The following is a 26,228-nucleotide window of genomic DNA, read 5'->3' on the forward strand; positions in this document are numbered from 1 at the left end:
TAACACTGCTGTGTATCCTTATTTTGTTGTCTGCCATTACATGTCACTCACAATATAGGTGAGTGCAACAAAGATTACCAAAGCAAAGACAAAAACAGAAGCTCAAAAGGAAGGCCCTCCAGAGAAAGGTAACCATGGTATGCATTTTTTCCTCCACAATTCAACCTCACTACCAGCATTTCACATGGCATAAAACAGGTCAGTAAAAATTCTGTGGGAAGGCAGTCGTTACTCAGCTCTCTAGGTCAGTGGCTTTCAACTAGCAGTGCATGTAAAACCTCCTGTCAGGTATAAATCTACTATATAAAATCTTCAGGAATCTGGACTTGAAACATCGGTATGTTTTAGGGTCTCATGCTAGAAAAGATTAATAGCTGTTGCTTTCAGATACTAAAATGATTCCCTGTAATATGAAACTCTTCCATGTAATGTCATACTTTACTGATGCAGACCCTAACATTAAAAAAACAACATGAGAATTATAAAACTGAGAAGCAACAGAAAAATATTTCAGACTCAAGAAAAGATAATATTTTAAGAGAGGATACTGAAGTCACCCTTATGGAAAAGGTGTGCATTCACACAACATAGATTTGAGGTATTCTGAAAACGATCATTTGGTATCAGCATTTATTTGGAATGAGTTCAGTTGGTCCATGTAATTGTAACAGTCAAGTTGAATTTATTAATATGTCACTATTGAAACTACTAGTAGGCACTTCAACATGAAAGTAACCAAGTTTCTAATATCATTCACCTTTCTAACAGCAGCTTGTAAAAGCTGCAATTACCCTTCTGTTTATAATCTCTATTTAAATACTGGAAAGCTGTATGAGGTTTCCCCGAAGCTTTTTCTCCTCCAACCGAACAAACTCAACTCCCTCAACCTGTCTTCACAGGAGAGGTGCTCCAGTCCTCTGATAATTTTCATGGCCCTCCTCTGGACCCTCTCCAAAAGCTCCACACCCTTCCTTTATTGGGGGCCCCAGACCTGGATGTAGTACTCCAGATGGGGAGTCATGAGAGCACAGTAGAGAAGGACAATCATTTTTGTCACTCTGTTGGCCACCCCTCTTCTGATGGAGCCCAGGATATCATCGACCTTCAGGGGTCCAAGCACACACTGCTAGCTCATATCCGGTTTTTCATCAACAGGGACCCCGTGTCCTTCTCAGCAGGGCTACTCTCAAGGAGTTTGTATGCATATCTGGGATTACTCTGAGCCAAATGCACCTTGCACTTTGCTTTGTTGAACCTCATTAGGTTCTTGCGGGCCCATCTCTTGAGTTTATCAAAGCCTCTCTGGATGAACTCCCTTCTTTCTGCCTCATCAATTGCACTGCTCAGCTTGGTGTCATCAGCAATCTTGCTGAGGGTGCTTTTGATCCCGTGATCAAAATGATCTTTCATTGATAAAGATGTTAAAGATTACCACTGTCAAGTCAGACCCCTGGGAGACAGTTCTTGTTATCACCACTTAGACATAAAACTGTTGCCCACAACTCTCAGGCTGTGACCTCCCAATCAGTTCTTTATCCACTGAATAGTCCACCCTTCAAATCCATCTCTCCCCAATTCAGAGACAAGGATGCAGACGGGGACCACAGCTAAGGCCTTGCAGAAGTCTGGGTAGATGATATCAGTTGCCCTCCCTTTGTCCATCAATGGCATCACTCATGTCATTCATACCTTCATTATTAGTAGCATTTTCTGTCATTGGAGCAGCTGTACTAGTTCCTGCTGCCATATCCAGAAGAGGCTGAATGATTTCAATTTTAAAAACACCATTTTTCTGCCAAAGGTTCAGGACACGGACTATTTTGCTCTGTTGAAACAAAAGCAGACATCAATACTAAATATAGCTTTCTTAATACAAAGTCCAATTTTATTCTATTTTTTAAGCATTGAGAAGAACGGATCTAACAACACAGGAATGCAACAGAATTGGGCAGACCTTTGAAATAACCCCTGCTGTCACACAGGTCAACAGATCTTGCACATGCAAAAGATAGAATCTGCTTATAATCCCCTTCAGTAAAAAGTTCCTTGTGCCATTTCTATAAAGCTACTCTGGCCAGACAGAAAATCCAAGTTTAATAAACAGTAAATCATATCAGCCCCACCATTTCTTCACAGACAGTCATAAAGGGGTGAAACAAACAACGAATGTGATAAGAAAGACAAGAAAAATGAAGAGGAGCTAGAGAAACCCATGCAAGAGATGGGCCATAAAACTAGAATAAAATACTAGAAAGAAATCTGAAAGTTAGCAAAGACTGTTCACATTTTTTTCTACTAATTCAATCACTCCCACACTGACAATTGAAAAATCTTTCTCCATCACTATTCAAAAGACCAGGAAAGCAGGTAGAAAAATCTCTAATCACTGCAGGAAGTTAAAGCTAAATAATAAAAGAATTTCACAAAACGTTTTCTACAATATTATCAGTTAGATAAAAACTTAAAATGATTGTCTTCAAACAAGATTTTGGTCTGAAAAACAATTTTAGAACAGCAACATCTTTGGCCTTGACAAACATCACTCTGAAAGTCTCAAAAAATGAGCAGAACTTTCACTGATTACAACTCTGGCACTTTCTAACACTTTCTTTCTATGGGAGAAACCACCTTCACTAGTAAGTTGCCCTGAAGAAGTCACAAGAAGGTAAGTTTTGGCACAGTCTCTCTCTCACACACACACACACACACTGTTCACAAATCTGTATACACAGAACAGAACTGATGAGTTTAGACAAAAATATTTCTTTCAGCTAGAACTTCTATTTAACTGCTGATAATCTTTCTCAGTATGTTTTACCATCTAATATAATCATATTCACTACAAGGACATAGAGCATCATCAAATTAGCTCACTTGTACACGGAAATGTCAAAATAACAGCGTTACCAATTCACGACACTTAAGAAATCACAGTTGTACCTTGTCTTCAGATGGACAGAGATACAAATACTGGAATGTGGCAGTAATATTTTTAGAGAATCTTGGCCCAAAGACATCCTTATCCGTTCCAAACTGGTGACGAGACTGACGAACAATAGAGTCAATAACATACAATCCAGGAACTTTATATTCTGGTTTGCACTGAAAACAAAACAATTTTCTGTTATACATTGATGATAACAAGGTGACACGCTTTCCTTACTTTCCTATAAGAAATCTACACTTAGTATAATAGAGTAAGAAAAAACAACAACACAAACAATTATTTGTTTCTAGAACTATATGGACTCCAGAAAAAAAAACCATGAATGGCATAAAATCAAACAACACTGTAAAAATATATATACACTTTTGCAAATTTTTAATATCTTCTGTATGAAAACAAATATTTAAACACATTCAACAATAAGTAACATTATCAAGGACAACAAAAAGTGAAAAGTAATACTATGCCCGAATTTCCACAAAAAGCTACAGACTCAATCTTATGCCAATGAAGGGAGTTGGTAATATGCATCACTAATGAGCGAAAATAACCAGTACATATGAAAAGTTTTAAGAATCGTAATATAAAAAGCCCTTTCAATGTATATAACAGTAACTTTCTAGACAATGTAATATTTTCATCAAGTTAGAGAAAGGAGCCACAAACATTTTTACAGAAATGCAAGTTACGGTTGTGTGTGTATACAGCAAAATAAGTATATCATTATATACATGTGTATATAAAAATTGTGTTTTATATATGTATAACTATTATCCTTTTTCCCTTCTTCCTTGTTTTTATCTTAGTACATCATTTTTATATCAACCCATGAGTTCAACTTTGTTTTTTTTTTCCAGTTCTCTCCTCTATTCCACTGGGAAAGGGGAGTGAGTAAATAACGGCATGGTGCTGAATCACCTGCTGGATTCACAAAATCACAGAATGGCCAGGGTTGGAAGGGACCCTCCTGCCACAGGCAGGGCCACCAACCTCCCACTTTAATACTAGACCAGTTCAACCACAATGACAGTTTCCTCAGAAATGGCCACAAGTTGTACCAGAGGAGATTTAGATTAGACATGAGGAAGAATCTTTTCTCTCAGAGAGTGGTCAGGCACTGGAATGGCTGCCCAGGGAGGTGGTAGAGTCGCCGTCCCTGGCAGTGTTCAAGAGGCGTCTGGATGAGGAGCTACAAGATATGGTTTAGTGCTTGTGGTAGCAGTGGTAATGGGAGGATGGTTGGACCAGATGATCTTGTAGGTCCTTTCCAACCTGGTGATTCTATGACACTGAAAATCAGTCTGAACATCAACACTAGGAAACTACAGAGGGGGGAATTTTACACTATTTTTTTTTCCTGACCCTTCCTAACATAGCATGAAAACTTCAAATAGGAAGATTATCAGGATTTTATCAAACAGATAAAAATACATACAGTCTTAACAAAACAGTCCTTCAATCTCTGAATAACACCAGTAGTAACATATCCAGATAAGTATTTTTTTAATGTTTTTAATTACCTTTTTGATAAACTTCTCCACAATCTGAACAACGTGTTTGTAGAGCTGGAAAAGAAATATACAAATCCATTTATCGTCAACTTAACAATGACACTATTTTACAAGTTTTTTTTTTTTTTAACTCTTAATGCTTATGACCACATAGCATGGACTACTCACAAAATATTGTAGTCATAATCAAGAAAGAAGCATGTTAGCATTTATCAAGCTGTACAGCAATGGAGAAAAAGATGTCACAGGTAGAACAGACAGACACAAGCCATCCTTTCTGTCAGAAGTGTTTCAATGTGTACAGAAAACATACTGCTTTTAGAGCATTAGTGAGAACTTTCTGGATTTATTTTAAAAGCAATTTCAGTAGGTATTAATATGTTATGATGCAGCTGCATGCTGCAATGTTTAAAGTTTTATTACACAGAAATGATAACACCATAGTGGGTGGCATTAAAAAGCAGTAATTGAAAAAACGAAGCTGGCATTATGCTATCAGTCTAAAACCACAAGCTGATGTTCACCACCCACTTGTTTCTAAATAACATTCTTAACGCCAACTAAAATAAAACATCCATGAAGCTAAGACTGGAAAACCCATAGCTGCACTTACTTGGAATCAAAATAATAAAAGATTGCTAGCGCTACAGTTTCGTTTTTCTTCTGTTGTACTTTACCTTGATAGCTTTAATGGCGGCTTTTGTGATGAGAATCATTTTTGCTCGGGAAATAGGAGGTTTCATCTCCATCAGTGAAAAGAGCTGAACAGAAACAAAACAAACAAACAAAATATTAAAAACATATTCTTATTTTTAAATAGTTAATCAAAAAGACAACATTTCAGACAAACAACTGACAGCAGAAGTTCTGCACTATGCATCACTATGATGCTAGTTGGCCCTGAAACAAAGGAACTACCAAGCAGATCTTTCTGGGCAAAGTTCAAAGCTGTCCTCCTTCTGAACTAATGCATATATTAGTTACAAGATTTTGATAAGACTTCTGGCAATGTCTTATTTGTGTCTAAACACAGGTATTTAACTTAGGGTGCAAGAACTGTTTCACAAAAATACATGCAGAAGAATTAACTGTGCCTTGACTTAAAGTAGCCCAAATACTGCCTTAAGAAACAGAAATGTTAGGACATCCCTACAGGCTGACACAATCCCTTTGTCTTAAAGTAATTTACCTCACAGAATGCCAACTCGCATCCATCAAGACAATCAAATCAGCACAAGTTTCCAAATTATCCTGCTCTACATAAATGTTGCAAATGTTTTTAATGGAGATATTTGGATTGCTACAAACATATCATATTATTATTAAATCTAATTGCAGCAACTGTTGTGGAGAACCCTCTGCACCATTCTCCAAACTCATACTACCAAGCGGAAAAATCATTTCATCAAGGACAAAGCCTTCAGAAGTGACCAGTCTTTACAGATGACAATGTGAACCTGACTTGACTTATAAAAATTTAAGTACAGCCCAGGTAATCTGTATCAAAAAGCTGTAATCATACAAAAAGTTAAGAGGCTTGAGTTCAGTTAAGATCATTAAGCACAAAAAAAAGAGGGTCCTACAGTACTACATTTAAATGCAAATTATTATTTCTTTAAAGTGTGAATTCAAAATAGATGAAGTACATGTAGGATATAGATCCCTTTATATCCATGAGTGAAACTCCAAACAAACTTTGTGTTCACAAACAGCATCAGCACAAGTTTTGTCTCATGTGAGGAATTCTATCACAAAATGGTTTCATGTTTTGAATCTAGGCATTGAGAAGTCACACCACTGTTTTCCAGTATTAACCATGATCCTGAAAAGTAAGTACTAAATTCACACTTCAGAAACTGACAGAAACTAAAACTGGAACCACAATTCACAAGTTGACTTGTCAAAACAGTTTTCTCCAATCTTCTTCCCACCTTCCAGGCAGAAACAGAAGCCAAGACGTTCCAGTACTACTCTGTAATGCCTCCTTCCATATCACACCTCAAAGTTAGGTGCTCTGCTTCACTGAATACTATTCTCTATTCTTCCCAAAAACTTAACTTGCCATTTAAGTTGTGGCTTACTTAACACAGAATCCTTACATTGTCACGGCTTTTGTAATTAAAAATAAAAAAGCAACCACAGATCTTCAACATTTCCTAGGCACACAATCATTTTTTTTTACTGTGAAGTCTTTCTCCACAAATCATAGAAAAATATTTTGCACTCAATAATTGATTTTGCTCGTCGCAGTAAAGACAAGCAAAAGCCCTTGAATATCAGTCAAAAATGTAATAAGTCGCCCGCCACAAAACAAAGCAGAGAATAAAAGTATCCCCATTTGACAGTGTAACGGAAGGTATAAAGTCATTTAAAAATTGATCTTTTTTTCTATGAGTTTAAAGTTCCAAGATGTTTTGAAAGTGACCAACTTACACAGATGACCCAATGTCTCAATTAAGGAAAAAAAATGTAGGTATGTTTATGCAGAAGATAAAAAACATTACAGCCAACTATTTGAAGGCAAGTGAAGTGTCAATTAAAGCATTCAGCAAACCAAAATATGACCCTTACAATAAAGGCTAAAGCACGAATCAAACAAACAAGAACAACCCTATTTTTATTCCAGAAGACAGAAATGAAGAAAAACTGTCCTTCAAGAGAGTGATATCCAGGTAACCTTTCCAACACCAAGTAGGAATGGTGACTTTTTGTTATAATCTCCAAAAGAGGCAAGTACTGGTGCCATATATTTGATTCTTAAGTCATTCAAACTGTAAGATACACCAGCTGTGCCCGTGAGTCAACTTGTTCTTTCAAAAAGGTGAGTTCAATTCTGAATTATTTCTTTAGAATGAGTGCAATGACTCACAATGGACAAAGTCAACACTAAATTAAAACTGAAGAAAACCTGTTTTGAGATGTAATGGAAGAAAAAAAAAACAAAAACAAACACAGTACCCACAAGACACTGAAAGGCTTCAAACATGAGGGGGAGCATGCAAAAAGGATCCAGCCTTATAAGACAGATACTCCGTATCCTTAGCAGGACACACCAGAAAGCAACTGGCGCTGGCAGATAAAGCAGCCAGTGTGAAGCAGCACTTCAGCAACACAATGGGCAAGAAGGAGAGAATCAGGAAACTGAGGAGCTCATAGCAAGAGAGATAACAAGAAGTTACAGGCCAAAAAAAAAAAAAGGAGATGCCTGAAAATGTATCCCAAGAGTGATGGTGATGTAACAACTGGGGAAAAAAATCCAAGGGAAGCAAAACAGCTGAAGGGCAAAAAGAAGGGAAATAATCTAGATGAAGTAGCCAAGGAGGATGCAATAAAGAACATGGTAGCTTGAAGAAGTCATTAATTAAAGAACATGAGAGGCTGGATCTGAGGCTAATAAGGCAGGAATAAACGGAGCTTGGGAAGAACAGGACTGAGCAGATGACTATAAATTGTTCATTTGCTGCTACAGACAGACAGCACTCTGGGCAACAGCAACAAAAACAGAATAAAAACCATGAGGTCAGTACATGCAGATATTTCCAGAGTGCAACTCAGGGGGATCAACTACAGCTGAAACATCCATGAAATAAGATGAAAATATTTCCATGTATAAACATACACACGTCCACGAATAAATATTCTGCCCTCTCTCCATTCACCCCATTGCTACCTTTTTGAATAACACACCAAAACTCTGTAGCCTTTTTAGATTCTCCTGAGATTTTATAATACCAAATGACTATTTTAAAGCCGATTTTTATTAAGTTCTTATTATCGTAGTTACACGTGTCAAAACCATGTTGAAAATAAGGGTAAATCTAAAATACAATGTTATTAGTTCCTTGCAAATTTTCACTGCTGGAAGGGGAAATCATGAGATACACAGGTGTTGCACTGAACATCTCCGTACATTCACCTAGACCCTGATCCTCTTTTGTATTCATTTCCCAAACTAATATATGCCAGAAAAGTCTGCTTTCAGAGGAGCATTCTTCCAATGGTACTGAGATACCCAGTTCCTCTAAGAGCACTACCATCAGTTCAAGAGGCAACCTAGATGTAAAAGCTTAGTTTGAAAGCATTTCCAGCATGCTGTATGGAACATCCTGCCCTGTAAAGCCTATAACTGGTTAGGAAATGCCTACCAACCGGAACTATATATTTGGAGAAAAGAAATAGCTCAGAGTTGCTTCCCACCTTCCTTCCCTGTATAATGATGATGCTGTCTAAAAAAAAGCAAGCAGGGGCTACTGCTCCCCATCTCATTCATCTGGCGCTCAAAACCACACAAAGTAACTCATTCCCTAGGGTGTGGAGCACCACGGGGCAAGAGAAGACAAAGGAAAAGAAATTAAGTGAAACTCCACAACACAACAATGAGTGAGCACAAGGACTATTCAAGACTTGTACCTTTATTTACATTTGATAATTTCAGTAGTTGAGGAAGAGCTGTCTCTTGCTGTCTGTGTGGATCTTTTCATACGCAAGGAAAAACTAATCACAGTACCTGCTGAAAGCAGCAGAAAAAAACGCATTGTTGTTTTACACAAGCTCTGGCTTAGGAGAGCTTAAGAATTTTCAAACACTCCTGGAACCTCCCTCTCTGTAATTGACAGTTCGAGTGCTATGGCAGCACCATGTTTTCCAATAGCATCCTTTCTTCCTTGCTCTGTACCAACCCAGGTACTACAAAAAAAGAAGTACTGAAGAACCTACTAAACTCAAATCACAATACAAAATATTCAGTGAAGAACAGACCTGCATTCTTCTTGTAATAGTCTGGAATCGCAGGATAAAATACTTCTGGAGTCAAGAATCTCAAAGGGAGGAGCATCACTCACTCATTTTCAGGCTAATAAATGCAACTAAATAACAAAATTGAAATGGTCCTTAACCCTTACCAGATATCAAATGGGAGACTAACAGTACTACACGCTATTTAATGAGCAAGCAATCATCCCCAAAGATCAATGTAAAATACAGAAGTACTACAGAAAATACACACTAGGGGATAACTGAGGGAATTAACAAAGCCTTCCAATTCAAACTGTAGCACCTGTTTCAGTCCATACCAAAGCCCTGGGTGAAGTGAGTAATGGGAAAAGGAACTGGATGACAAGTTTATAGTCTTCCAAAAAACCATATTATTCACTTCTGCCTTCTTCCAATTCATGCCCTTTAAGGGTCTATTTTACACAAAAGCAGAAATGATGTTTTGAAGCAAACAAAAGAATGGCTATTCTCAAGTTTACCCACAGCCTTACCTTAGAATCCTAAAGACAGCACACATGGGCACAGAATGTCTTAGAAACAAGAGAAAGATGAAACGTGGGAACGCTATCAGCTTTATTTTATTACTAAGTTTATTTAAATAATAAAAAAAAAAAGCAAAATCATGCAGTAACATTGCATGAAAGAAGAAAGCAAAGAGACATCTGAAGGGACAAGAGGTCCTGCAGAATTATTTAGATAGACTGGGGCACCAGGCACAGAGCAACAACAGGAAATTCAAGATGGGAAAATGCTGGGTGCTGCGTGAGGGAATGATAGTGGACACAGGCACAGACTGGGAGATGAGTGGCTGGAGCACCTCAGCAGAGGTAGACTTCGGGTTGCTGGTAAGAGCAGATTCACCACGAGCCAGCAGCATGCTCTGGCTGCCAAGAGGACAAATTGCACCCTGGGGTGCATGAAGCACAGCACAGACAGCCAAAGAAGTGATTCTCCCCCTATATTTAACTTCGTTGTGGCCTCACTCTGAATACTGTGTGCAGTTCTGGGCTCCACAATACAAAAAGGTACTTGAATGCATCCAGAGGAGGGCAACAGAGCTGGTAAACAGGGCCTGTAGACATGTTCTGTGAAGAGAGGCTGAGGGTGCTTGGGCTGCTCAGCCTGGAGAAGAGGAGGTTAAGAGGCAACCCCTCTGCTCTCTGCAGCAACCTGAGCAGAAGAAGTGAAGAGGGAAGCAACAATCTCTTCGTCCTGGTCATCGATGGCCAGACAATGGGAATGGTACAAAACTGTTCAACAGGAGGCTCAACTTGACGTTACAGAAATTTCTTTACCGTGATAGTGGCCAGACACTGGAACAGGCTTCCTAGAGAGGTGGTTGATGCCCCAAGGCTGAGAGCATTAAAGACACGTTTCAGTAATGCCTCCAATATCTTCTGTCAGTCCTGAAGTGTCAGGCAGTTCTATTTGATTTTTTGTAGTTATCTCTGACTGGACTATTTCATTATACTGTAAGGCAAACAGTCAGAGAAAGAAAATACTTTCAAAAACTGAAACTACTGGGAAAGAAGGGAGAAAGTGACATCCCATGAGACTTATCCCATTGCACAGAAGGAAAAAGACCGGGCTTATGACCTTTTCCTGTGTCTTGTACTTGACATACGAAGCAATGAACTGACTTTGCCGGCTTTGCTCTCCTGCTTAAGCCTCTTGTACTATAAAGAGATCTCTATTGGCAAATAGAGAGATATGACTGTTTTATATACTCATTAAATAAAATCCACTGAAAAGGAACAGCACTGATGCATAACATACTGAAAGAAAAGCAGTGTTTAGTAGGCATCAAGCACTCAGGTCATTGTTACAATACTCTCATTCAATCTTCTCTCTACAATTTTTGTAGAGCAGTCTAACAATACCTTAACAATTTCAGGAAGTCTCTTGTGTTCAACATTTATTTGAGCAGGGCTTCATACACACAAATGACACAGTCTATATTCTGTATATTCACACATTTTTTAACACATTTATGCATTTAGAAGTACATAAGAAAAAAGCCAAACTGCAAGCCACTTATATATCATTGCAGTAATTTGTTCACGTACCTGAAGAAAAAAAGGAGGAAAGGAGGACAGAAGGTATGATTATCACATACCAACAACGTGCTGTTTTGTTAACAAAGCACCATACTATTTTTAATACTATTATACTATTCATACGATTTCGTGACCAGATTTTTAAAACAGATATCTAAATAAACACACACGAGTAAAAGAAAACCGTTAAGATATATTTTCCTTCCCCAGTAAAACTCACTGCTTCCTTTCTTCTTTTAGATCTCCATTCTTTCTTGATATGTTAGGAAAGGAAGGAAGATAATGTGTATCATACTTCTGTTGCTAAGACTTACACTGATCCTTTGATGAGGATCTTAAGTTCTTCACCGTCAACAGTGAAACATACCAAGTATTAGGTGCTGCAAAAGATCACCACAAAACTCATGGCTGCCAGACTCTCTTCTTTGGAAAACATATTGAGATTTCAGTCCAACCAGATACAAACCCCAGCAAAAAGAGCACTTGATCCTCTAAGCCATTTTTGAGGCCTATAAAGACCACTCACAAATTCAGAATCACTAGGGAGAAAAATCTTTACCAAGAACAAATTAAAATGACAGCACAAAAGCACACAGATCAGAATTTTGTTTCCTATGCAAATGTTTTTGGAACTCATCTGCCTCTTAGGGTCAGTGCTACGCCCATGAGTCCAGTAGAAAAGTTTCCTACCTCATTTCTTCTCCTACCTAGAATCTCTAAGAGGACACCACAGCTATCCACATTCCTGGAAACAGTTCAGTCTAGAAGAAACACACAGCTTTTTCACTATCACAATGATGATGACCCGTTAATTAATGGGAACACAGCAATAAAGCAACTTCTGTCCAAGAAGAGCTCAGTCTACTTCTGCAATTTCAGTCTTCACCGTGGAATAAAGAAATATTAAATTCAGTCTGAAACTCCAGCAGCACTCTCTTACCCTTCTCTACACCACCCAAACATTATTAGAGCTGCTGCTTGAGCAACTCTCCCAGGACACGTGGGAGGCAGCACTCAAAAATACACCCTCACAGTGCCTCCTGGGATGTATTTTAGGCATCTGCAACCAGTTTCACTGTTTTCTGAAGGAGATGAAGGGTACCAGTATGCATAGAGATTGTGGTATGTCTTTCCTCTGACCACAGGCATCACTGTTGTGTTCCTGTTGTTTTGCACACAGCAGAGAGAATCCAACTGAGGAAACTCAGGAGTTTCGGTGAGTTGTCAAAGAACTGCTGTGAAGGATATCCTGCTAACCTCTATTTATAGGTCTTGTAGTGGGAAGGGGAAGAACAGGGAACAGAGAATACAGGTTACCCGTGTTTCCTTTATCAAAAACTGTGAATGCTAGTCTTTTCACAGAAGGCTATGAAACTTGCTGGCAACAGCAAAACAACAAAGAGAAGAACTGAGAGCTTAAGGGATGGATGGTATGAAGACGGAAGTAATGCCTCCCATTTCACCATGTTGGCCCACGACATCAGAGGTAGATGGTGATGCTGTGGCAGTAGAGGTTGAACGTTCCTGACAATATTCCATCACATTTTGTCCCCATGTGGCAGATGGCAGCAAAGGGGCAGTCTGACAAAGTTATATCTAACATGCAGGCGTATGTGAAATAACAGTGTGTTACTGAATTCCTCCATATGGAAAAAAAATAGCACCCATTGACATTCATGGATACTTGCTGAATGTTTCTGGAGATCAAACAGTGGATGTGAGTGCAGCGAGGTATGAATGGTGCACCTCAGCAGTGGCAAGAGCAACACTGGCTCACCTCCACTGTTTGGTTTTGCTTTTTAGAAGCATGACATGCAGGCTCCTGCTCATCACTGGCGAAAAAGCATAGCTAAGGGTGGTGACTACGCTGAGCATAGTTCTACAGCTAAGAATTTGCTCTATCAAATAGTGCTATTGTGCTGTGCCTGTTGTAGTTTCCATGAAAATAAATGTGGTGTCACTTTCAGAGCAACCTACATAATGCAGCACGCAAAATGTAGTCTACTGTTAGTAAAAGACAGCTATAGAAAAATACAACTGACTGGTTCACTCAATATGGATAAATGGTAAGAAGAAAGCTGCAGCTGTAACTTTAAATAAACAGCCCACAAAATATCTGTTCTATTTGTGATCTAGGGAGACTGAAGTGAGATATCAACTGTTTTAGTGATACAGATTATCTACTGCCAACTGAGATATATGATTAAATTAATATGCTGCATTACTCAATAGAAAAGTAAGATTACAAAACACCAAACTCAGTTGTTTCCACTTCCAGACAGACTGTAAAGAAATCCTCATCTCTGGTCTCAAGCTTTTATAACCCTTAAGCTATTCCCCAGATTTTTCAGGTTAACAAAAAGAAAATATATCTTCCCTAATTAAAACTTTATAAGGCTTAAAAACTTTACAAATTATTTTAAATGTGTGGGGGTATTTTTGTTCTGGAATAATATTTACTGCCTTTCTTAGAGACACATCTAAGTTTTGCACCATTATCAAATTACCTTTTGTGATTTATTTACACTGTACTGTTAATGTAACAAACCAAGTACACCAAACCATACACAAATTGTAAATCCTTCCCCCAAAATACAGTTTGAAATAATTTCCTCGGGGAAAATATAGTATATCACATAAGTGTCAAATCCTACATATCCAGTTGGTAATATCTGCTCAGAGTGCAGCTGGATAAAAATAAAGCAGTAAATATGTTTGGTGAATATAGAAAAGACCCGTGCCTGCTCCTTTATAAAAACAAAAATTTTAAAGAGGCACATTTACTAGTAAACCTGCATTCAAAATATAGGTATAAAAAACAGGACTTAAAGGAGTGGACAACACAGTCAAACATTATCAGTTACACAACTCATCTAAGGTACCACCCGTCACCAGACCAAACTAATCTAAGTGTTCCTCCATAGCCTGCCACAATTGCTAAGTAGAACATGCTAGCTCAGACCTCTATATTTAAGTCTCACCTCCCAATTCAGATGGGCAGTTAAGATCACATACTTATCACAATTAGCTGACAGGCAGGAACTTGTTACTTCACTGCAACATGATCACATACAGTCAGAATCCATAGGTCAAAACTGGAACTCCCAAATGATCATATTGTCACCTGAGGCAGCAAGTCATGTTCCTTGTACATGTAAGCAGCTGAGGAAATGACAGCTGCAACCTCCACACCAGAAGAGACAGCAAAACTCTGGCATATATGGGAAGTCCAGAACAAAACTCATGGCTGCCAAAGTTAAGAGTTACCATTATAAAACCCTAGTTCTCTTTCTACAGTAGTATTGTATAACTGCCAACCAGTACATTGAGGAATTCTTGACCAAAAGGGTAGTCTGGGATAACCCTGATCTTCCTTGCTGAAGCCATCTACTCTCAATAAAACTATTATCTACTCAATCAGCAGATGCTGGTACCTCTGTAGTCCTTAACACGTCTATGCATTTTAAGACAATCTTAAGGACAAGATGAGCTCTCACACAGTCACCAGCCTGCCCTATGCCTACTATTCTGTGAATAACAGAACCGTTTTACAAATGGTGTCAATTTCTCCGCTCTCCCTGTGAAAGATCAGAAATAGAATGGTATGTGACTGTAAATCTTCCCCTCCTCAAAAATGTTGAGGTGTTACAAAGCTTATTTTAATTGGGTTTTGCACACAGATTCAGGCAACACACTTCGTAAAGCTAACAGAACAGCTTCAGAACTCTATGTTCTAACTGATATCATATGTACACCTTCTAAGGACCACACAGTAACGAATCCTAAACCTAACAACACGCTAACTTCATGCTAAGCAGTCCCAGGTACAAATGACCACAGAACAGGGGTTTTAGCAATTAGATTTCTTCCCCATAACTCACGCTCAAATGAAATTCAGTGGTTTAATGTGCTTCAGCTTACAGTCACCAGAATTTCAAGCAGTATTTCTGAACGCATCAAACAAAAGAATTATGCTTTTACTACACCTGAGTAGATATACATCCCAGAGGAAGTGGCACTGAGACACATCTATTTCTGAAACTAAGGGTAGTCACAGAATGCTCTAAAATCACACACACTTTCAGCACCAGATCAGCAAAAAGTGTTTGTTTTTTTCTGTATGAGAAACACTAAGCAATCAATGTCTGTACAATTAAGTGTATCAGGTAGCAACATGTTGAAGTAAACTGAATAGAAGTTCTAGCAGATGACTGCTTTTATATTTATTTAGTCAGGTAAAATATTTCTGCGTTAAAATCGAAACGTAGAATGTGCTGTTGTATTCTTAAGTGTTTGGGAAGGTTGTTCTGTACCCCTTCACACATCTGGTTCAAAACAATGTAACATGTACTCATAATAGACACAAATAAAAGAAAAAGATCACCATTAAGAGGATAGATACAGTTTCTCACTTTGAACTTTTGGGGGTTTTTTTCTTTGTTTTTTTTTTTTTTTAAGGAAGCACAGATTTTCAGTTGTGTGTGCACGACAAGCAGTTGCGGGGAGTGAACTTTACACAGCATGACTTCATCACGAGAGCAGCCTGCCATTTTTCCTTTCTGTTCAGCAAACGTGCACAGCAACCTTCAAAATCCATTAAACATGCCAGAATAGGTTTCTGGCTTAGTTTTTAAATGATTATCTGCAATGAAAGTATGAACGTTCTATAACCTGTACGTGACCTGAAAAATCATTAAACAGAACTCAGTGTAAGAACCGTTTCAAGCCACGTGTCAAAAACTTTATAAAATACAAGTTGGATATTTCCTTTTTAATACACGATGCAAAAAAGCAGCCGTTGTCCACCTTGTTTCAAATTCTTATTGGCTGATCAAGGGCTCAGAAGAAAGGAGGGCCTCCCTCTGTGCCAGGAGCCGGACGCCCACCCCTCTCCCACCTGCCTACGAGTGGGTGGGTGGACGGATGGGTAGGGTAAGCGCCGGACGGCTCCTCCAGCCCCATCCCCACACAGAGCCGGGCACCCTCACTCTGTTCCCTCTCTCCGTCCAACGTCCCGCCTCTCCCACTCGCCGCCGTTCACATGGCAGCGCCCCGCGCTCCCAAACGCTTCTCTCATTCTCTTCCCCCTTCCCTCCCAGCTACCGGCCCGCTCCGGGCACGCCTCGCTACAAGGCTCCCGGGACGAGGAAGCGACCGGGGAGGCCGATAGCAGCCCCCAGCTCCCCACCCCCACCCCGCCCGGCCCGCGTTCTAGGCCGTTGCAACCGCCGAGCCCCCGCCGCCTCCATCTTCCCGAGGAGCCCCGCCGTGCCCCCCGCCCCAGGCAGGCCCCGTGCCGCAGGCCGAGGCAGGCCCGAGCCTTTCCCCAGCCTAGGCCTCCGCGCCCGGCCCGCGCGGCCCACAGCCGGAAACCGAGCGCTAGGGGCTGGGGTGAGGCGATGGCGGCCGCCGTGACCCCTCGGCGCCCGCGGTCCCCGCCGTCCCGCGTTCCCACCTCCTGGTTGAAGGCGTTCACGGCCTCCATGTTGGCGGCGGCTGAGGCGGGCGTCCGCGCGGGGGAGGGGCGGCTCGGTACCGCTCAGGGGCTGCGCGCGGACATGGCCGTTTGGCGGCGACGGCTGGGGCCGACGCTCTCTCCTCTCCCTGCCTGCCTCGCTCGCTCGCCGGCCGCGGCGTCTCGCTGGCAGAACCGCGGCGCAGGCAGGCCGTCTCTCCCAGCGGGATGGCGGAGCCCACGCCGCGCACAGCACCCTGGGATCGCGCAGGCCTCCCGGCCCCGCGCCACCCACAGGAGAGAACGGGGCGGGGGGGGGGGAAAGGGGGGGGGAACGCGCGCGACTGTGGAGTCACGTGACCCGGGGCCGGGTGAGTCCCAGCGCCCCGCCATGTCAGCGCCGCCCCGCCCCCGGGGAGGGGAAATGGCGGCGCGTTGCCGGGCCGGGCGGTGATTTTCTCTCGTCGCTTGGGCGAGCCGCCCTATCGTTGTAGGGGGGCTGCCGGGCCGCTGGGTGTTTGTGTTTGTGAGAAAAGCGCGTTTGTCCTGCAAAATGGGGGATTTCAAGGACGCTGACTGGCTATGGCACCTATTACAGAGGACGCTGTCACGTGCGATGTTTAGTTGTTAATGTCAAGTCAGCGATTTGAGGTTTCGTGGAATCGTTAAGGCTGGAAAAGACCTCTAAGATCGCCTAGTCCAGCCGTCAGCACATCCGCACCGTAACCACTGACCATGTCCCTCGGTGCCAGTTTGCATAGTGCTGTATGATAGGGTGTGTTCTAAACGTGCCTGTTGAACTTTTAGTTGTTTAACTGTGTTCTGGCATGTCAGCCAGGGAGTAAATTGGCCGGGTGATACAGATGTCACAGAGTGTAGTTGGCTTTATTTACTGTCCTGCAAATGGACTGAGCCTTGTATTTCAGTTGTTAATCAAATGCAAACAGCTTTCAAGAGTCTCCTCACCCCTCCTTCAATAGATGGTTGTCCAGAAGTTGCTCCTCTTTAAAAACAAGTCTTTTAGAATTCAAGCTAAGGAAGCTGACACAGGAATAAGACCTCTTGTTTCTCAGATTATGACGTGTAAAAAAAGTCTTTGGGTACAGCTCTTACTCAGGTAAATTTTTAAAATAGGTTTTCCAAGCAAAGGGAAGGAATTGTCCCGCTCTGCTCTGCGCCGGTGCTACCTCACCTCGAGCTCTGTGTGCAGGTCTGGGTGCAACAATATAAGGACATGAAACTATGAGAGGGTGTCACAGAATTACAGAATGGCCAGGGTTGGAAGGGACCTCAAGGATCATGAATCTCCAACCCCCCTGCCACATGCAGGGCCACCAACCTCCCCATTTAATGCCAGACCAGGCTGCCCAGGGCCCCATCCAACCTGGCCTTGAACACCTCCAGGGACGGGGCATCCATCCTCTCTGGGCAGCCTGTTCCAGCACCTCACCACTCTTCCTGTAAAGAATTTCCCCCTGATGTCCAACCTAAATCTCCCCTCCTCCAACTTAAAACCATTTCCCCTGGTCCTTCTGTTATCTACCCTTTCAAAGAGTTGATTCCCCTCCCCTCTGTAGGCTCCCTAAAGGAGAGTTACGAAGATGGTGAACAGTGGAGGAGAAGACATATGAGGAGTGGCTGAGGTCCTTTGGTGTGCTCAGCCCAGAGCAGAGGAGGCTGCGGGGAAGCCTCATGGTTTGCCTGCAGCTTCTCATTAGGGGAACTGAGCTCTGCTCTCTTGTGACAGCAACAGGACCCAAGATTGCAGGAGTTCAGGAAGTGTTTGGTCAGCTCTCTCAGACGTAGGGTTTGACATTTGGATGGTGCTGCATGGAGTCCGGAGTTGGACTTGATAGTACTTGTAGGTCTGTATCAACTCAGGATGTGCTGATTCAATAATCTGTGCCAAAGTAGAGAATAATAATAATAACTAATAATTTAAAACTATATATATATATATAAAAGAATGAAGCACTGTCTTTTCATTGTCTTTGCTGCATGGGATTTTTTCTTAATACCAGTTTCAACATGGTGAATTACTTCATATATAGCTTTTGCTGCTATTCTTGATACACCACTGTCCAAAAATTCACCCAAATCCAGGTAACTCATTCTGCCACCTGAAAAATAGGAACAGCAAATGTAGAACTGAAATCTATGATGAGAGTTTGAAAATGTAAATCATCTCCATCCAGTTTTTAGAGCAGCTGAAAAGGTTTTTGAGAAGTAAGAACAATCTCTTCAGAGCTTCTTGGCTTAGAAACACTGAATGAGATGGGACTTCCTAAACTGGCAAGTAATTTTCAGGTTTGAAGCCTGAGTGTTAACTGGTGTTTCTGTAATGTCAACTGCTGCTGAGTAACTGACTTCAGTGTATAAACTTGGTAACATAAAGGTGTCTCTTCTCAACACCACATTAGTAGTTTATGCAGAATACAGAAAAATAAAACCTTTCCAGGACAGGAAAAGATCAAGTGGTTCTGGAAAATAACATTGGATTTTCTAGTTCTTTTGCCTATTAAAACTTCTGCTTACGTTGCCTTTCACAGGATATCAGTAGAGGTTCTAGAGGTGACTCCTCTAAAACGGTGTGTTAAATACTTTCTAGTTTCCTTATTACTTTTTAGGCATTTGGCATTGTCTTACTACGTATCTTCTTTATAAAACACCTACTTTTGTAGTATGTTAGTAATCAGACTTTGTGCATAATTAGCTTTTGTAATCTGCAGGGGAAAAAGAGTCTAAGTATACTTCAATGTGTTTCAACATTGCCTAGTACAAGCACTGTAGCTGCAGTGCCCTGAGCTGAACGTGCCCGCTGTGTTAGTCCTTACCTTGCTCCATGCTCACTCCACCACCAAGCTAAAATCTATTGTGGTTTATCTATGCTATAACATAATCCCAGTTCTGCTTGCAGTATAGATAAATCTTTGGATTCTGTAGAAGTATTCTTGGCTCCTCTTATTTGCTGAGAGTGAAATTTGGATTCCTTAGGGGCTGGATGTTAGGACTGGGGGTAGGAAAGGGTAAAGCAGGTTATTGTCTCAGGGTTTAGACTTAGTCCAGTAAAACCCAGACTTACGGCTTTGTTGTTCAAAACAGATCTGCTTCAGAGAGATAACATGCTTAGTAAATTTGAAGTAAAATTTACTATTGCTTTTATTATGAATACCTATAGAGACAAAGGAGACAATTCTGTAATTTCTTAATAAAAAAATACATTCTTGTGATTATGCTTTTGTCAGTTTTACACTTGTGGTTACTTCAACTTCCAGCACGTTTATTATTTAAACTGCTTTTATAACAACAGCAGGCATTGTACAAATACATGGTGCATGATGCCTAGCATTGTATTATATATTTATACAGCATAAAGAATGATTCTTGCCTCAAGGACCATGCAATCAGACATGACTCACAGAGCATTTCATAGCACTGTTTATATAATATATGTTTTTAAATATTCTATATAATTCCATGTGTCTTATGTTTGGCAGTTTTGATTTGTGTTGATGCATGAGTTTAGTTATGTTCAGTTACTCTTGTTTTTGACAGATGGGCAATAAATGTGCACAACAATGTTTGGAAATTGCTGTTGAGGACAAATTATGGTTGCTTGATGTGATGATTCTTTTTCTCTTTTGCACATAAATTTCTTCAGATGGTGTCCTATTCAAGGTTGTTGATCAGAAATGTTTTGAATCCAGTATAGTCCTTGTTATTCTACACAAAAGGAAGTGCGAGTTTAACTGGTATTCAGTTAGCTTGAGAATTTAGAGTTTTACATAATGATACAGTTCTTGTGGAAATATTATCTTGATCTTTCAAAGTGTTAAGAAGCCCAGCTTTGCTCTGTCTCCTAAATTACTAGCATTTTGCATTGTTATTGTCAAAATGATTGACACCAATTGTCCATGAAAAATGTAGTATTTATCTATGTCTGACTGTGTCACTCTGACTCATTCAATAAGAATTAGTTACCACTTAGCATTTTGGCCATTATCAATCTCTAACCTGATTATATAATTTAGGTTATTGGACAACTGATTTGATTAGAATTTCCTGAAGTTTTGTATTCTATAGAAAGACAAAACTCATTTTCTTGCAACGTTCAATATATTAATGCAGCTTTATAGTCTTTATTAAACTAATACTGTATAAGTTTACTGTGATTTATAAATATTTGCATGCTGGTGCTCTGTGTATTTCTCCCTCACATCATGGGGAGGGATTTCCTTGTTTTCCAAATGTTGGCTCCAAATATAAGCCACACTAAAATCACATGCCTGAAATTGACAGGTCCTTGAGGGAAGAGTATGTATCCCTTTATGATTTATCTGTGCTCTGTAAGGACTAGGCTTCTAGGGCTGGCACTGTGACTGTATACTTCAGTTAGTGTTTCTTGATGCTGATTTTTTGTTCTTTTACTATTTGTAAATAGTGTTATACTATCGAGTAACACTGACAGGCGGACTGTAGTGCGTCTGCTTCTAAAGGCCTTTTGGGGAACCTCATAACACAGGCAGTGTTTTACTTGCCTTCTTAGTGGAGTGAATCAGTGTGCATAAGGTTTGGATGGACGTATCTTTCAGTTTGACTTTCAGTTACACTGTGAGTATCTGGGTATAGTTCATGGTCCTTAATTTTAAAACAGAAATCCTGTAAAGGGTTGAGAGCTGGTTGTCTTGGAGCGATACAAGTGACTGAATACAAATTCTGCAGACAGCCCTGTAATGTAGACAACTGGATCTATGATGTTTACAATTTGGATATTCTATCTGTTGGACTTGCTCTTAGTGAAGACCAAGATTTGAGCCTCTTGTGAAATACTTCTTTCTGGTCAGGGGTTACTTCCATATTCGTATTTACAAAACCAGTTTGGAGCAGTGGATATTTAAGAATTCTGTCTGTTGTGAACATTTAGATTTTTATGCTTTGCTGTAATTTTACTATTTGGACTTTAGTATTAAAAAAAAAAAAAGTTGCTGTTTTCTAAATGCTTTTGAGGCATTATCTAAAGCTGCTGTTGATGGTTATGTAACTACTGAGGATATGGCTTGTCTGAATCTGATACTGAGTTTATCCTTTTTAATATTTTGCAGACAAGAGGAAACCTCTGCTTTCATCAAAATACCTTTGGTAACCATATGGAAATGGCTTTGCCCATTAATGCACTACCTCCAGTGGATCTTGAATATTAGCCCAGTATTAATGAAGACTCCAAATCATACAGCAAGGTAATAATAATGGACTTGCCGTGCAAGATCTCTGTGCAACTTCTTGTTAAATAAATGGAGATTTTTCACATGAAAGCCTATGGGATAGAATATTAACTTGGTAGAAGACAATCTGCCACATATATTTTCTGTGGAATCTAAATTTATTTTGCTTTTGCCAGCAGACACAAATGAACAGACTTCCAACTTTGCTCCTTCACAGTTTTCTCACTAGCCTCTTCTAGTCTGATGTGCAGGCTGGCAAGGTGATGAAGCTAGACAACATTTTATTGTAGGTGCAAGACTGAAGATCAAAATATGTCAGAAATTGCTTACTTCTGTAGAAATTCTGTCGTACTGTTGTTCTGCTGTTCATCAGAGGCACAGAGACTAGTGAAACCATTAAATAAAGATTAATTAGTTCTTTTGGAAAATTCAGCGTTTAGCTGTGTTTTAGGAAGTGATAAGAAAATACAGAATTTATGGTTACAGGGAAAGGAAACATACATAAATATGCATTATATGTCATTTTTTAATGGTTTGTCTGGGACAGTATAAGGCTTACAAGAACAAATGTTTGTAACAAATGTGTTGATGTTGCCACATTAAAATAAATGATTCGGTACTTTCAGAAACTTACAATTGAAAGTGAATCTCTTCTTAGGAATTATAGTTACTCTTTTTATTAATGAATCATTTATTTGGAAAAAGAACGAACTGAAAAACCCAACACTTGCACTTCTAGGACAGCCAACATTCTGAGCTTCTAGGCATTTATATAAGCCAGTAGCAACAACAATTTTGGAAATGTGAATCCATTTAGCAGTAGTACAGCCTCTGCTTGCTTCTCTGGCAACTTTCTGGTCCTTTTTCTTTACATATTTTAAGAAAAAGTGTTTTGGATTCACTAAAATTTGACTTAAAAAGGTTTCATTGTCCAGTCCCCAAAAAGAAGCAGCAAAACACTGTTCTTGTTTATCTGGAAAGGAATTGTATTTCTTGGTTTATGTGTTTACTTGCTTATTTCTTCCATCCTCTCCACTCTTCATGTTATCTGGGAGAAAGGAGGAGTGGTGAATTTTTAAGTAATTTTTATTTGTGTATCGTGTTTGCAGTAATCCATCCTGTTGAACCTGTATTAAAGTGACTTATTTCAGGTATTCAAAAAAATCCTATAATAACAAAAAATGTCATGTTCAGTCTTTTCTTCTTTCCCCATACTGAGGGGACTTAAAAATTGCCAGTAGAACAGTAGAAATTTTTTTCAATGATTGGCTTTGTTGCTTTGGAGTTTGACTTTTTTTCTTGTTTGTTTGTTATATGCTGTTGAGAAAGTTTAATTTCATTTATTTATTTCGCCAAAGCCTAGGATCATCATGTAGTTGCTACTTCAGAAGGTGGTACTTTTAAGGCAGCCAAGTGGGATGCAGTAAAATTCTGAGCACTGTCAGTGTTTTTACTATGGGGATGTAATTCTGAAGCATTTAAAGAGGAATATGTAACTAATACAGTTTTTGTCACTTTAAACATATTGTGCAATATACTGGTAAAGACTTCTAGTCAGATTAGACTTGAGGGGGGAGAAAGAAATCCTGTGCATGTGACAGTGACTCTTGGCTAAGTTTAAAAAATGGGGCATTATATAGGCCTCTTTGTCTAAATGGGAGATGCATTGATACCTTGCTGAGATGTATTTGCTTCAAGTACCTATTTGTGTTAGGGTTTTCTGTTGTTTCTGCAGTTCAGCAATATGATACTGGGTAACAAAAACATCAGGTTCTGTGAAATTCTGCTGTAGTACCCTAAAAGACTTGAACACATGTCTTTGGTGCTGTTGAGAAATACCAGTGACACAATCCCTTTTTGTTACATCTAGCTTTTTGGGCTTCAGTGTGTCAGTTTAGGGAAGACAGGGTTCTGGGGCTCCAGTTGCAGCTGCTTCCAACTGAGGCAAACAACATTTGTTAAGATCTTTCTAAAAGCAGAGCTTTGCTTTTATGCCTTCCCAGTCTAACAACATTGGAAGGATGCTTGTAAATGTGACAGCTTGAACTAAAGGAAGAACATCCAGATGGAATTTCTTCACATTAAATCCATATGCATTCATTCTGTCTCCACTACTAGCTCTTTATATTCACAGGATTTTTTATCGTTTCAAGAAAGGAAGAAGAGATGACACTGGTAATTATAGGCCTGTCTGTTTCGCTTCAGTGCCTAGTAAAATTGTGGAGAAGATTATTCTGGGAGTTACTGAGATATGCCTGAAAGACAATTCAGTCATTGGTCACAGCCAGCACAGGTCCACGAGGAGAAAGTTTTGTTTAATCGACTAAATGGCCAATCTTTTATATGAAATTACAACCTAGTTGACCATAGTAAGCCAGTAGATGTAACCTTTTTGGATTTCTGCAAATATTTCGGTACTGTTTCTCACAGTATGCTCCTGGACAGCTAGACAAAAGCAATGTGATGGGTGAACAGCTGGCTGGTGGGTCGGGCTCAAAAGGTTGTAGTAGATGGGATTACATCATACTGGCAGCTGGCCACTGGTGGGCTTCCATCAGGGCCCCGTTTTAGGGCCAGTTCTCTTTAATGGTTTAATAAATCATTATAAATCACCAGCTTCCCAGGGACTTAGATGCAGGATTTGAAGGTGTACTGGTTAAGACTCAGCAACACAATAAAATTGAGAGGAGCTCTTGACTCCCTTCAGGATAAAGTGGCCTTACAGGGAGTCCTGGTCAAATGGAAGTGCTGGGCAATCACCGACTACGTGGAGTTGAACAGGAACAAGTGCCAGAGTCTGCCCCTGGGATAGGGCAACCCTGGCTGTGTGTACAGACTGGGGCTTGAGAGGCTGCAGTGCATCATGGAGAGGGATGTGGTGGTTTGGCTGATGGCAGATTTAATCTGAATCAGCAGTATAGCCTGTCAGCACAGAGGGCTAACGGTACCCTGGGGTGCACCAGGCCCAGCAGTCAGCGTACAAGGGAGGGGGTTGGTGTGTCCAGCCCAGAGCAGAGGAGCTGAGGGGAGGCCTGATGGCGGCTGCAGCTCCTCACAGGGAGCGGAGGGGCAGCGCTGAGCTCTGCTCTGTGTGACAGCGACAGGGCCCGAGGGAACGGCATGGAGCTGTGTCAGGGGAGGGCAGATGGGGTTAGGGGAAGGGTCTGCACCAGAGGGTGGTGGGAATGGAACAGGCTGCACAGAGCTGTGGGCACGGCCCCCAGTGCTGGAGTTCAAGGAGAGTTTGGCCAACACTGTCAGAGAAAGGATTTGAACTTTGGGAGGTGCTGTGTGGGGCCCGGAGTTGGACTTGGTGGTTCTTATGGGCACCTTCCAACTCGGGATGTTCGTCTGTCTGATTTGACAACGTTTTACCACTTTTTCTATAGTCCCTATTGTGGCCAGAAGATGGCACTTATGTACACACTAAGATGGAATTGAAACATCTGGTTTTGTTTTGTCATGGGCTTAGCACAAATCTGTGTTGTTGGGTTGGGTTTTTTTTGCTTGTTTTAGTTTCGTGTTGCTGTTGTTATTTTTTTAGTATAGCTAGAGATTTTGGTACTTCATCCTCTTGGCCTTATGTCTGACCTTATGCATGAGGTGCTGTCGACATTTACATAATTATGTTCATTTATAAATGATTACACACAAGCCACACACAGGATTGAGGCTCAGTGTGTACATCTGTGTACGTGGCCACAACACTGCATGCTGTCTGCACAGAGAACATGTTCACAAGTATTGTTGCTCACTCTTTTCAGTAAATGTCCTAGGCAAATGATAACTCACAGGATAAAAGATGTCTTTGATGATATAGCACATGAGGAACACAAATTAAGAACAAAGTCCAGGAACTTGTTACTTGGAAACTTCTGATTTCCTTACTCAATAATAAGGATCTGATTTACCACTGAATTCAGAAAGCAGCCATCAAGCAAATCTTGTTTTTTCATTCTTATTGTTATTTAAGGAGAATTTAGAACAGTTTATAGCTGTTTTTTTTTTTTTTTTTTTTTTTTTTTTTCCGCTTCTAACTGAGTTTTTATGCTGCATGTTAAGGCATGGTCTAAAAAATGATTCTTCAAAATAACTTTATCACTTTTTTTTTTTTTTAAATTTCTGCTTTTTCTTCTTCTCCAAATTAATGTTTTAATATCACTAGTGGGAACTAAGTTGTCCCACTTTCCAGTATAACTACTTCCTCATGTCTGTTTGTGATGACCTATTCTAGCATGATTCTTTTATCTCAGTGTAACTTTG

General features: G+C 40.3%; 1 protein-coding gene and 1 long non-coding RNA gene across 4 annotated transcripts in view; one reads left to right on the forward strand and one right to left on the reverse strand.

Moving 5' to 3' along the window:
• The window catches only part of SCAF4 (SR-related CTD associated factor 4), a 44,640-nt gene extending 27,589 nt beyond the window's left edge, over nucleotides 1–17,051 (reverse strand). The window contains exons 1-5 of the mRNA XM_031612658.2: nucleotides 16,744–17,051; nucleotides 5,136–5,219; nucleotides 4,468–4,512; nucleotides 2,941–3,102; nucleotides 1,690–1,825 (exon numbers count right to left, since the gene is read on the reverse strand). Of these exons, the coding sequence (XP_031468518.2) occupies nucleotides 1,690–1,825; nucleotides 2,941–3,102; nucleotides 4,468–4,512; nucleotides 5,136–5,219; nucleotides 16,744–16,773 (457 nt within the window). The 5' untranslated portion in view covers nucleotides 16,774–17,051. The remainder of the gene's footprint in view (nucleotides 1–1,689; nucleotides 1,826–2,940; nucleotides 3,103–4,467; nucleotides 4,513–5,135; nucleotides 5,220–16,743) is intronic.
• A 69-nt stretch (nucleotides 17,052–17,120) lies between these two features.
• On the forward strand, nucleotides 17,121–25,933 carry LOC149919931 (uncharacterized). 3 transcript variants are annotated; one of them, XR_016459049.1, is made up of 3 exons: nucleotides 17,121–17,860; nucleotides 18,321–18,608; nucleotides 21,846–22,134. It is a non-coding gene; the product is annotated as an uncharacterized LOC149919931 (long non-coding RNA). The 3 variants fall into 3 exon arrangements; XR_016459050.1 differs by lacking the exon at nucleotides 17,121–17,860 and adding an exon at nucleotides 22,142–25,933 and having other exon boundaries at nucleotides 17,873–18,608; nucleotides 21,846–21,980; XR_016459051.1 differs by lacking the exon at nucleotides 17,121–17,860 and adding an exon at nucleotides 22,145–25,933 and having other exon boundaries at nucleotides 17,873–18,608; nucleotides 21,846–21,980.
• The last annotated feature ends 295 nt before the right edge of the window (nucleotides 25,934–26,228 follow it).

Source organism: Phasianus colchicus, chromosome 1 (genome assembly GCF_987193195.1).
Source record: "Phasianus colchicus chromosome 1, bPhaCol1.hap1.1, whole genome shotgun sequence".
NCBI classification, from domain to species: domain Eukaryota; kingdom Metazoa; phylum Chordata; class Aves; order Galliformes; family Phasianidae; genus Phasianus; species Phasianus colchicus.